General features: G+C 46.5%; 1 protein-coding gene across 5 annotated transcripts; it reads left to right on the top strand.

The window, feature by feature from the left end:
• Positions 1–4,833: 4,833 nt before the first annotated feature.
• ZBTB18 (zinc finger and BTB domain containing 18) lies at positions 4,834–12,236 on the top strand. Of its 5 annotated transcripts, none has more exons than XM_052806273.1 (3): positions 4,842–4,953; positions 6,416–6,499; positions 8,603–12,236. In XM_052806273.1, the coding sequence occupies exons 2-3, from the start codon at positions 6,487–6,489 to the stop codon at positions 10,183–10,185; spliced, it is 1,596 nt and encodes a 531-aa protein (XP_052662233.1). In that variant the 5' UTR covers positions 4,842–4,953; positions 6,416–6,486; the 3' UTR covers positions 10,186–12,236. The 5 variants fall into 5 exon arrangements, with proteins under 5 accessions (XP_052662235.1, XP_052662233.1, XP_052662232.1 ...); XM_052806272.1 differs by lacking the exon at positions 4,842–4,953 and adding an exon at positions 5,543–5,561; XM_052806274.1 differs by lacking the exon at positions 4,842–4,953 and adding an exon at positions 5,808–5,919.
• The last annotated feature ends 843 nt before the right edge of the window (positions 12,237–13,079 follow it).

Genomic DNA, 13,079 nt, shown 5'->3' with positions numbered 1-13,079 from the left:
TGCTGTACCTCCAGTCCTGTTAGTCAAAGCATTCTGGGAGAGTTTTAATTTACAAAGGGGTACCCAGTTTCCATTGTCCTATCAATGAAAACAGTAGTAATGCATATGGGTGACGGTATCTAGTCCAACATAACCCGCAGAGCATAAACCTGCGATATTTGACTACAGATGAGCAGTTTTCACTGTCGATTTATTTTTTTCCATGGAGAACAAAATGGATGCTATGTATGGTAATTAGCAGAGCACTACTCTACAATTCAAAGAAAATGTAGAAAATTGTGTTATAGCAGGTATGAGAAAGAAGTATTAAGGACCAAATTTGCAGCTGGTTCCACAGTATAACTGTGTTGTGTTAACATCTAAATCTATGGCTCTGGACCAGAATATCACGCAGGCACCTTTGACCTTTGTCAGCTCAGGTTCTTCTGCTGGACTGTCCTCAAGAAGAGTTTCCAAGAGTATATAGCACCATTCAGGTTCCGGAAACAAATGTGACGAACACATTTCGAGGCTCGCAGGCAAAGCTGGCACCTGCAAAGCAGCTTGCTACGTATTAATCAATCTTGAGCAGCAACAAACAATACTGGGAGATTCACCACACAAACCATTTTAGAAAAGACTCCAGGAAACCTCAACGTTCTCAGATCAGAGGCGAGAGGGGAGGCTGTACCAGAGCTGCAGGCGCTCCTGTAGCACCACACTGCAACGTCAGCATTGGTTATGAGCCAAAGGCCTTCAGGCTTCCTTGTTGCCTGGAGGATATAAATGAAAGTCAGCAGGTGCAAAGGTGCAAGAAGTGCAAAATTGCATCACGTCTTTCCAAACTGTGTTTGTGCAGTAAATGAGACTCATTTCTTTCCACGCTATATCGAGAACATTTTTATTTTCTTTGGCTTATGTGTGTTCTTAGTTCAATTTTTGTGTGTGTTCTCCACAGTACCTTGGGATGCCTGAGGTGATTTATAAATATGTGTAGAGACCAGGTGTACTGCCAGATGTTTATGTCCCTTTACAACAAGGCTTCACCATCCCTTCCAATGGAACACCCATCTTATATTATTTTTACTAATAGAGGATCAACTGGACTACAGGGTATTTGTGAGTTTTCCCTGTGTAGGATTTTTTCTTAATTCGCTTTTCTATCATCTTGTTTCTATATTTAAAATAATGCTAAGTCTTTAAACCTCTCTAAGTACTCTTTAAAAAAATTAGAGTTCCTTTCACATAAAAAAACTGGCAGACAAATGTCAACAGTTCCAGGTTTAAATCAATGAAGTTTGACTCACTGCCAAAAAAGATTTTTAATCTTAAAGTATTACCTACAATCACTTTTTTTCTGTTTCACTCCATCTCCTATTTAGAAATAGTAAAAAATTGTTTTATTATAATAGCTGTGTAAACAGTAATTGCAGATCATTCTCTTAACTATAACTGTACTAAGAAATAACCCCGAGGGCAAACCAGTCTGAAGAGGCAAAAAGGACGAAGTGATTTGCCCAAGGTCATATAGTCAAAAGATAGAATGGAAAAGCAAATACAACCTGATTTAATTAGGAGTCAGCAGAGTAAATACTAGGTGAGGGGCAGTAAGATTTTTCTCAGTACATCTTAAAACACAAGGAGGTAAGTTCATGTGTATGAGGAGGAAATAATAAATGAATAGAATGTATAAACAGTAATGCCCCCTGAAATTTTATTTTAAGATTTTTAAATTCCGAATCCTGTAAGAGTTTATAAGGACCTGAGAAAGTCCATTTGCTAAATGTCCTCTAGCAAATAAAGTCTTTGGATTTTTTCACATTAAGCAGCATTGTTTTCCCCAGAGTTTTGTATCATGAGAATGACTAAACTGCCTCCCTCAGTAAAGCTGCACTTGTGTAAGTTAAGTTTTCACAAACTGAGGTCTTACTAACCGACCCCGAGCAGTTGGTGAGATGGCTTATACTAGGAAGCATGAGGCAGGATGCAGTTTAGAGATCTAGGACAACAGAGTTAGTGTAATCATTTCAGGCACATTCACTGACAGTTCAAATATATGTAACTGCGTAAGTTATTCGTATGTTTTAGATTAAAAAAAAAAAACACTTTAGAACTATTTTCAACAATATTTCCTATTAAAATACTTTCAACATTTATTTTTGCAATTGAAAGAAAAAGCAGTTTAGTAGTTATAGGGAAGATGTTCAAGAAATGACAGGCAGCAGGGAACAGAGTACTGATTTTTCTCAGATGAAGTGATTATTAGCACTGAGGAGACAATCAGGAAACATGAAGAGTCAGCATCTTAGCTGCTGTATCTTGAAGACAAGGACAAAACCCCATCGAGTTCCAGGTATAATGGAATATGGAACATGATGCCAATGGAAAAAAAAAAAACCCTTAAAGATGAAATTGTATCAGTATCTAAGAAGGATTGAAACACTATGCGATTAATAATTAAAAAATCCCACACCAGGTCTGCATGAGCAATCAGTTCACCAAAGGGTAGAAAGAAAAGTGTCTTCTTTTGTATGTATGTATATTTTATATTTTTTTATATATATGTATGTAATGCTTGAAGCATATGGGCACCTAGATACTAGCTGCTGTGAGATATACATAGCAGTGCTGTCAAATAAATTAGGCACAGCTAGAATTCAGTATGTTTCTTTATAACGGTTTCATTCTACTGAAGGAGACTAAGCGCGTGCCTTCAGCTTTTATATCTACTTGGTCAATTTTGGTTATTAATACATAACTGAGTTCTTTTTTTTTAAACTCCGAGTCTCTGTTGGTGAGCCTTGTTTTCTTCAAAGTACTTCCCTGTATTAACCGTTTACCTGAAACTGAAGGGGAGACGGGGAAATACCCAACTCCTTGGATTAGCCTTTTCCTAAGGAAGACCTTAGCTCTTCAAACCCGGCCTCCACTGCCTTGTCCTAACCCACCATTAAGCCAAATGGTATTCTCCAAAGCCGCTGACCTCAATCTGCCTGTGAACCACCGCGAGGTCTGGAGAGCTCCTTTTCCCCTCAGGCACCAACCATTCTTCCCACCACTGCCCAGGAGTAGGCAGGCCTGGGCACATGCACGCTCCAAACGATGCCGACCTGCTGGCCCTGCTCCTCGTAATCTGCCCTGCCATGGTGGGAAGCGCAAAGACTACCGACAGAAACGCCAATGCTAGAGGTGGAAACTCTAGCCCAAGGCAGGGCAATTCATTAAGAGAGAGGAGCCAAAGCATGCTCCCATTGCACTCTTGTTACAAATTCACAACTGGCCTGTGCCAACTGAGGAGAGAGGCTAGAACACAAACTACAGAATTACAAAGGTAAATATTTATTCATGCGCATGATGTGCCCCAGCCAAACTGGGCACACCCCAGGGTTTTTTCTGAAGGAGGTTTGTAAAAGGGTATGGTATGAATCACCTAATTACCTACTAATGCCTATCTCTAATTATCCAATCATAAATGCGGTACAGCAAAGCAACTCTATTTTTGTATGTCTCGCAGCAGCAGCATCCGTCAGCATCCTTGGGGCTTATCTGTTAATCCAGATGCTTGTCGTCAACTTCTGCAAAGTTATCAGGCATCAGCAACTTGTGTTTCTCTTAGATGTGGATCCCTCAGCAAATCTGGTGAAAAGTATCCTTATCTTGGTCGATCGCTTGTTCTTCTTAGTAGGGGCAGGTGATGGGTCTTGGGTCTTGAGATAGTAACACAGCAATTACACTCTAATAATGTTCTTGGCTCCCAACGGCTGCATGGTGTCAGCGATTTACATCGCACCCTCCGTCCTGAACGGCCCTGAGGTAGCACTGTGAGCAAAGCCCAGGTGGCAGGCCTGCCTGCACCGGGCTGGTGGTGATTGCAGGCAAACTCCTCGTGAAGCGAGAAAGGACCAGGCTGGGCGGTTTCCTCAGGGCGGGCGTGCCAGCCAGGCTGCCACCGGTGGCTGCCATGACCTCCGGGGCCAGGCCGGGCACACTTACACGCACTGCCACCACGTACGGCCTAGCCCAGCACAGGTGGCCCCACCACTGGCACGGCCGGGCGAGAGTGCAGGGGCACACTAGAGGTGGCCGGCCTCAACCCCCAGGCACGGCAGCCCGGCCCAGCGCACCCCACCGGGACCGGGACCGGGACCGGGACCGGGCCGACCCCCACCCTGCGCCGCACCTGCCGTCCCGCCATGCACCGCGCCACGCCCCCTCCCCCCCGCCCGGGCAACCGGCGCGAGGCCGCGGCCCGCGCGCGCCCTCAGGAGCAAAGCTCCGCCCCCGCCGGCCCCGCCCCCTCCTCGCTCGCCCCACCCGCGGCCCCGCCCCATCCCCGGGCTCGGCGGGGCCCCGCCCCCTTCCGCCTCGGCTCCCCGCCGGGTCACGCCCCCTGCCTCTCAGCGCGCCGCGATTGGCGGCGCCGCCGGCCTTCCCGGGCCGCCCTCCTCCACTCAGCGCCCGCCGCGGCCCGTCACTCATCGGCGGGGCGTCGCGCCGGTTGGCGGCGGCGGCGGCGCGGGCGGGCCGGGCTGTCAGTCAGGGAGCGGAGTCCGAAGTGGGGAGCGGGGAGGGGGCGAACATCTGTCTGCCGCAGCCCGGGCCCGGCTGTGCCGCCGCCGCCGTGCGTGCGCCCGCCCGTGCTGCGTGCGCCCGGCGCCCCCGCCCGCCCGCCCTCCCCCCCCGGCCCCCGCCCCTCCCCCGCGCCCGGCCGCCCGGCCCCGGGCTCCGCGCCGTCTCCGGCCGTCGGTGCCATGGGGAGCCGCTGAGCGCGGGGCCCGCTTCGCTCCGCCGGCTGCCCCGCTCGCTCCTCAGCTGCCGGCAGGGGGGAGGCCGGGGGGGGGGGGGGGGGGGCGGCGGCCAGCGGGCGCGGGGGGCGGGCGGGGGGCGAGACGCGATCCCGGAGCGGCAAGTGAGCGAAGAGGAGCCGGCGGGCGGCGGCGGCGGGAGCGCGGGGACTTCGGGCCGCCGCGGAGTGTGAGTCCCGCTGCCCCCATCCCCACACACCCGCCGGGCCGGGGCCGGGGCCGGGGCGGCCCCGCGGGGCGGGCGGAGTTGGCGGCGGGTCCGGCGGGGGGGGTGGGCGCAGCCGGACGGAGAGGCGGGGGGGGGGGCGGGGGCAGCCCTTCCCGGGCGGCGGGACCGGCCGCCCCGGCGCCGCTCCCGGTTACTTTTCTTTTGTTGCCGCCGTGACCCGGGGGCGGCTTTTCCTGCGCGCCGGGCAGCTGCTTCCTTCTCCGCGGGGCGGCCGCCGGCCCCGGCCCCGGGCGGGGTGGGCTGGGGGGGGGGGGGGGCGGCGCTGCCCGGCGGGACCAGGTCCCCGCGCCGCGGGGGGCGGCCGGCCCCGGCCTGGGGGGGAGGGGGGCGCTCAGCCCCGGCGAAAAGTTGCCGCCGCCCGGCGGGGATGGCGGGGGGGGCCGGGCCCGCCGGGAACTTGCTGCGCGCCGCCGCCTCCCCGCTGGCCCGCGGCGCCGCGCCTCCCCTCACGGCCCGGCCCGGCCCGGCCCGGCCCGGCGGGCGGCGGGCCCGGCCCCCGCCCGGCAGCGGGCAGGTGAACCGCCCAACTTGGTAGAGGCGAGCGCGGCGTGAGTGTCACCGGGGGGGGCCGATCCCGCCGGCGGTGCGAGGGGCAGGGCGCCCGGCCGCGCCGAGTCCCGCTCCCCTCCGTGCCGAGCGGCTGCCGGAGCCTGCGGGGCTGGGGGCCGGCGTCCCGGTGCCACAGCAGTCAAAGAAATGACGGCCCGAGCCCCCCCCCCCCCCCCGGAGGGGAAAAGCGATTTACGACTGAAGCTGAACGCCTGAAATAGTGCCCCGGCCAGGTTAACTAACTGCTTCGCTGTATAAATGAGCTGGAGTTTGAGTGCTCGGTATCGCTTACGCTGTCTAAACGTTGAAACTGAAAGGACCGACGGCGAGGCGGGGAGCTGTGGGTTGAGTAAATAGGTTCGGTTAATTACTCCTTTTAACTGAACCTCTGGGCTCAGTAAAGCCGAGTCGGTGTGGCTTTCTCGGGTAACCCCGTGGCTGGGGTATGCTGTCAGTACATAAAGCGGTCCTCCAACTTAAGGCAGAAGTGTTGCTATGCTGCAAATACAGTAGAGCCCCATATGTTTAGGATTTTCTTTTTTTTTTAGCTCCCTGTTAGAAAGTTTGAAAAAAAGAGACTTTGAAGTATTTTGTTTATACTAACAGAAGAGAAAAGTTCTCCTAAGAAAAAGCTGGTGGCAGGAGTGTAGAGGAGTAGCATATGGCATTAAAAGGAGCACAGCTGGAGGTAGCATTTCCATCTGAACATGATGTCAGAGCAGCTGACAGCCTGCCATCCCTCAGCCTTTTATTCTAACACACAGACAGGGAGTTAGTGTGTGCAGATCTGTGTGTGGAGAAGGTATCTCATTCCTCTCTAACATCATCTCCACTTTGCATCTGTCTCTCCTAGTCTGCTTTTTTTCCACCGATCTAACAGACCTGGAGCCAGCAAGACTCAGAGGAAAGGACTTAATCAGGTTTATGTGTACTAAAGGTAGGAGTAGCAATAGATTAGATACAGCATATTTCTGTTTTGGTGTGTTGTTTATTGAATTTCAGAAAAAAAATCACATTACTTTTCTAACCAAGTTTAGAGGTAATATATGAAATTGAGTATTAAATAGACAAGTGGACTTACTCAGAAGGCTTGGGCTACAGTTGGAGAGTATCAGTTCTTGGGCACATTGTTAGCATTAACTTTAATGCATATAGTGAGAATGTCTTGGTTTGGAAGAAGGAGAGAGCAAGTTCATTCTTCATTTCTGAGACCAAAACTGCAATGGATTTAGTGGCAAGCCTAAGGAGAGTTCTGCTTTATGTTCTTGTATTTCATCTTTTCAATGACTTTACGGGGGTTTTAGTGAAATATACAAAAGTGTGCTTTTTTTTTTTTTAAAAAAAGAAGGACCGTTCTGGCTAAAATGTGTTTGTGGGGAAGTCTTTCATTAAACCTCACGGTTAAATATCCAGCAGCTCAGAACCGTAGTAGCATACAGCTGTAGTGCTTCTGAAAGATAGAAATCAGCTATGTGTTTAAAAACTTTTGTACCCGGGAGAATGGCTTGACTGGTTTCCTCTTTTCTTTCTCGCGTGTAGCATTTGAAATCTTTTATTTCAGCATAACAATAATTATTTGAAGGAGTTTTTGTATTTGCGACTAATTTAGAACTTGTAGATTTGAGCTGCCTGAATTGGCCAGACAGCTGTAATCGCACTCCTCTATTCTTAATCTCTTTATCTGGGCAGCAGCTGCCATATGGCCACAGTCAGCTGGATCAGATGTTTATAAGCTTCCTTCTTCGTCCCTCTCTGTCCTTTCAGCCTCCTAATTTGATCACAGCTACCTTGTGAGCTGCCCTCCAATCTTTATTTTTAGCCCTCTTAAGGATTAGGATTGATGTTGGCTGTGGGGCACTTAAAGTGATTGTATTGTAAATCTTCGTGCTTTACTCTAGCAGTGGTATTTTACAGAATGTAGTAGGGGTTGTGTTGTAAGTTTTAGTACATCTTGGTTTGCGAGGGATGAGGATTTTTCAATAATATCTGCCAGCCTAGAGAGCCACGATCTGCTTAGATGGTTTGGGAGAGCATTGCTATCAATCACAGAAGAACAGATTAAGACAGGTTTTTAAAAGATTTTACCTTCCATTTGAGTTTTGACTTCTCTACTTCTTTAAGTTTAATTTTTCTTTATCGTCAAAGAAGGTGAATAGAAAAATACTTGGGTAAGAACAGTACTCAGGATACTGATTTTAAATATGCACACATGCTCACGTTGAATGACTTTTTTTTTTTTTTTTTTTAAGTTCGGTACTGCAAACTCTGCCTGGTGTGGGAGGGGAGGGAAATTTCTGTCCTGCATAGGGGAAGCAGTGCTTGTTGGCATTTTGGTTGTTAGTTTCTTTTGTAAATTCTGCATGTTGGCACAAAATGTTCATGTTCTATTGTACAGTATGGAGAAGGTTTAAAACCTGAAACTGTACTTACTACAAGAAGAAAACCAGGCAAACTAAATTTCTAAAAACCTTGATTTTTCTGTCAATATAAATTGACACCCATAAATAATTTTTATACTTCATGAATGTTAGACCTTCAGATTTGGGTATATGAGCATTCCTTCATGCATGAACCTCTCCTCTTGCTACAATTTGACTTTAAAAAGAAGGTTGATGATCTGATTTTTTTTTTTGTTTTTTTGGCTTTTTTGTTCTCCCTCTGTGATCTCTCAAACTTAGTGTTAAAAAAAAAAAAATTCTTTTTGTGGGTCTGCCCTCCTGGGGATGCAATCTGGAGGAAGTTCCCTAAAAAAAATTACTGTGGAACAGATTTTATGAACAGCAGTGATACTTCAAGAAAATTACAAATGTACCTATGCGCTTATTAGAACGGCTTATTTACCGTGGAAAGGAAATTGTAACTTCAGTGGTTGATCGAGGAAAGAGTTGCCATCATACATGCGTGTTAAATAATCTTTGCATGGTGTCAGTACCAGAACTCTGGCAACATAAATACGAGGTTTTTAGAGTGGATTAACTTGGATTCATAAGTTCTGTGATTCCGACCTACATTTAATTTTTAAAAATCTCATTGCTTATAGGTTATGAAGACAGTATGGAGTTTCCTGACCACAGTAGACATTTGCTACAGTGTCTGAGTGAGCAGAGACATCAGGGTTTTCTTTGTGATTGCACTGTTCTGGTAGGAGATGCCCAGTTCCGAGCGCACAGAGCTGTACTGGCTTCATGCAGCATGTATTTCCACCTCTTTTACAAGGACCAGCTGGACAAAAGGGACATTGTTCATCTGAACAGCGACATTGTTACAGCCCCAGCTTTCGCTCTCCTGCTTGAATTCATGTACGAAGGAAAGCTCCAGTTCAAAGACTTGCCCATTGAAGACGTGCTAGCAGCTGCCAGTTATCTCCACATGTATGATATTGTCAAAGTCTGCAAAAAGAAGCTGAAAGAGAAAGCAACCACGGAGGCAGACAGTACAAAAAAGGAGGAAGACGCCTCAAGTTGTTCAGACAAAGTGGAGAGCCTCTCCGACGGCAGCAGCCACATGCCAGGAGACTTGCCCAGCGATGAAGATGACGGAGAAGATGAAAAATTGAACATCCTGCCTAGCAAAAGGGACTTGGCGGCTGAGCCTGGGAACATGTGGATGAGATTGCCCTCAGACTCAGCAGGCATTCCCCAGACTGGCGGAGAGGCAGAGACGCACGCAGCAGCAGCTGGAAAAACAGTAGCCAGCCCCTGCAGCTCAACAGAGTCTTTGTCCCAGAGGTCTGTCACCTCCGTGAGGGATTCAGCAGATGTTGACTGCGTGCTGGACCTGTCTGTCAAGTCCAGCCTTTCAGGAGTTGAAAATTTGAACAGTTCTTATTTCTCTTCGCAGGACATGCTTAGAAGCAGCCTGGTTCAGGTGAAGGTGGAGAAAGAGGCTTCCTGTGATGAGAGTGATGTTGGCACTAATGACTATGATATGGAACATAGCACTGTGAAAGAAAGTGTGAGCACTAATAACAGGGTACAGTACGAGCCGGCCCACCTGGCTCCGATGAGGGAAGATTCGGTCTTGAGGGAGCTAGATAGAGAGGACAAGGCAAGCGATGATGAAATGATAACTCCAGAGAACGAGAGAGTCCAGGTGGAAGGAAACATGGACAGCAGCTTGCTCCCTTACGTGTCAAACATACTTAGCCCCGCTGGCCAAATTTTCATGTGTCCTCTTTGCAACAAGGTCTTTCCTAGCCCCCACATCCTGCAGATCCATTTAAGCACGCACTTTCGAGAGCAGGACGGGATCCGCAGCAAGCCTGCTACCGATGTCAATGTCCCGACCTGCTCATTGTGTGGTAAGACTTTTTCTTGCATGTACACCTTGAAGCGTCATGAGAGGACTCATTCAGGTGAAAAGCCCTACACTTGCACCCAGTGTGGGAAGAGCTTCCAGTACTCCCACAACCTGAGCCGCCACGCAGTGGTTCACACGCGGGAGAAGCCTCATGCTTGTAAGTGGTGTGAACGCAGGTTCACGCAGTCCGGAGACCTTTACAGACACATTCGGAAGTTTCACTGTGAGTTGGTGAACTCATTGTCTGTCAAAAGCGAAGCACTGAGCTTACCTACTGTCAGAGACTGGACCTTAGAAGATAGCTCACAAGAACTTTGGAAATAAAATTTTTATATATATAAATAATATATATATAAATCTATATAGTTGTGGTACAGTCTAAAAGCAATCTTGTTTCCTTGAACTGAAAGTTTGGCTATTAGCTTGTTTTTGCACTTTAAGGCAGCATGAATATTTCACTAATTTAGCACTCTGATAAAAATGAACTGTAGAGGTAATCCGACAAAGTAACAAATTACGGAGCGTATTTTTCCCCCTTTTCGGAATAGAAGCCAGTGGATACTTTACTTCTAAGGAATCTCCAATTCAAAAAATTTGGATGTGGCTTTATTCTCCCCAAAACACTGCGTTCTGTTAAGCTCTCGATCTTTTTCCTCTTAAAATCTGAATGTAGAGATCCTCTCCCAATTTTGTCAGTTCCTTTACATTTCTATAATTGCATGAGTCCTTTCTAGCTGTTGGAAACCTGAATGCTTTTAGACCCAAATGGAAAATTTCTGAAATGCTGGATTATCTATTTTTAAACAAGCGGTTGACTTAAAACTTATTATGGCAACTTCTGGATTTCTGACAGTTCCCACTGGAAAAAAACAAAACAAAACAAAAAACAACACAAAAACATAAAACAAAAACCCTGAGAGTACACTGGGATCACTGGGACTCTGTCTTACGTGAAGGTTTGCTTGGGATGAAAAAGGATATTGCAGCTTCAGCAGTGATGAACTGTGTGTTTAAAAAATGTGAATTACTGTTATTGTATACTGTAATTGATTACATGGGCCGGGGGGAGGTATCAAAGAACTTGGCAGGTTGTGTTGATGCTCTTAGTTGAGTCTTGAAAAGTAAATATTAACGCTACAGAAATGCATGATTTTCAGTATATTTTTGTCTTTGTTTGCATTGTATAACTTTAACGAGTGAGTTGAAAATTATTTAATTTCCTTAGGAAAAAAACCCGACACCGTTGAAAATGCCGGTGTTACGAAGAAGAGAAATGCACTGTTTTTATTTTATCTAATTTAAATTTACTTTCCCACTGTCTTTAAGTTGAGAAGAACTTAAGCTACGAGTCGCCGATTTAGCTACGTTAACAAGGAAAAAAAAAAAAAATGAGTGTTTACAACCAGGCTTCGAGATTTGCATGTGCGGTGTGCATTTACTAACCCCAGACCCCTTCTAATTGCACAGACCCCACGCCAGCTCCAGCTGAGGTGCGTCCATTTCCCCAGATGAGCATTTGTAGGATTCCTGCTGCACCGCTCCACCACAATAGGTCGTTCTTTTTTTCCCCCCCCGTTGAAAAGAGGCTGTGGACTGAAAAAAAAAGGAAAAAAAGCCCCGGGCTGAAAGGCCTGGGAAGGCCTGAGTGACAGGGGGGCCGGGGGAGGGCAGGGGAAGGACTATGTGTATCCAAGCAGCAGAGACTGCAGCCTGACGTGTGGTTTTAATGACCAACACGCAGGTCAAAAGCATTTTGCACAGTGTTTGTTTTCCTGTCTTGCACTTACAAATAAGGTCTATGGGAGTAGCATGGAAAACGTTTGCTGTTTTTTCCTTTTTTTTTTCTTTTTTTTTTTTCCTCTGCTTTTGTTTAAAATTTGATCGCCTTAACTACTGTAAACATAGCCTATTTTTGTGCTTAAGATACTGAATGGAAAACTCCATTGTGTATTGCTGGACTGTTTTGGAAATATTTGGTCAAATGTGTGTTAATTTGGCTGTAATGGCATTTAAAACAAAAAAAAAGCTGTGAAAATGGCCTTGGAGCGTTATCTTTAGTTACTTGAATAGTTTCTAGGTTTTAAAACTACATTCTTTTCTTAAGTTAGAGAAGACAATCAGTGTCTGAGGAAAATGGACTTTCTCTTGGATTTTTTTGTGGTCCTCGTGAGTGATTGCTTTTTTCCTTTCCTTAGTTTCACATTCTTCTTTTGTTCTAAAACTTAGACTGACATCTAGCTTTGACAATCATAGTATGTTTTATTTTCCTGAGGGGGGAATAACTTATAATGCTGTTTAGTTTTGTACTATTGGTGTGTTGGTGAATTTTTAAACTGTGTGCTAACTGCAATAAATTATATGAACTGAGAAATCAATTCCCTTGTCTTTTTTCCCTCTTTTAAATTATAGTTACGGAGTATTTTTTATAATGTGTAACTTTATTACTTTTGTACAGACTTCTATTGCTAACTGTGTATGGAATATGTTTTCAGTATGCTTTTGAGCACTTTGTTGCTAACGTACATATTTACATCTCACTTAACATTTAAAAAAAATTAAATGCTTGTGTTTTGAAAGCATTTCTCTGTGTGTAGCTCTCGATCATTCTGTAGAGGGATTTTTTTTTTTTTTTTTCTTCCCCAAAGACTTTTGCAGAAGCAATCTATTAACTTCCAGAAATTTTGCTACCCTGCAACTATCTATGCAGACACACAATTCCTTTTCTGGGCTTAATTTCACCCCAAGGAGCTCTCTTGGGCTCACTCTTTTGTATTCAGTCTCTATCAGAACATCAGAGCAGAAGACAACAACTTAATCTGAAGCACTGACTGGCTGTCAACGTTACAGTAGGCAGTCAAAATGTCCAACATATCGGTAATATATCAAAACTGTCTGGACCACAGAGGAAAATTGAAATAATCCTAAGTCTGTTTGGGGATTTCTCTTACGGACTAAATGTTTCTTAAAAAAATAAAATGAAGCTTAGCGAAACCTTTGAAAAAGACCTGGTTTAGATGCTTGCTGCAGGATATACCCAGAATTCTTGTTTGAGGCAGCTCCATCCTAGGAACGAGACCAGCACTGCAGAGCCCAATGGGAATATGAAAGTAGAGCTAAATTAGAAGTCTGGAACAGAGACAGCAGGACCAATTTGAAGGGGGAAAAAAAAAAATCTTAATCTAAACATTTCATTACATTTGTCATCTGCCTAGGTACAA

Source organism: Harpia harpyja, chromosome 13 (genome assembly GCF_026419915.1).
Source record: "Harpia harpyja isolate bHarHar1 chromosome 13, bHarHar1 primary haplotype, whole genome shotgun sequence".
Lineage (NCBI taxonomy): Eukaryota > Metazoa > Chordata > Aves > Accipitriformes > Accipitridae > Harpia > Harpia harpyja.
This window is presented reverse-complemented; position numbering and strand designations above follow the sequence as displayed.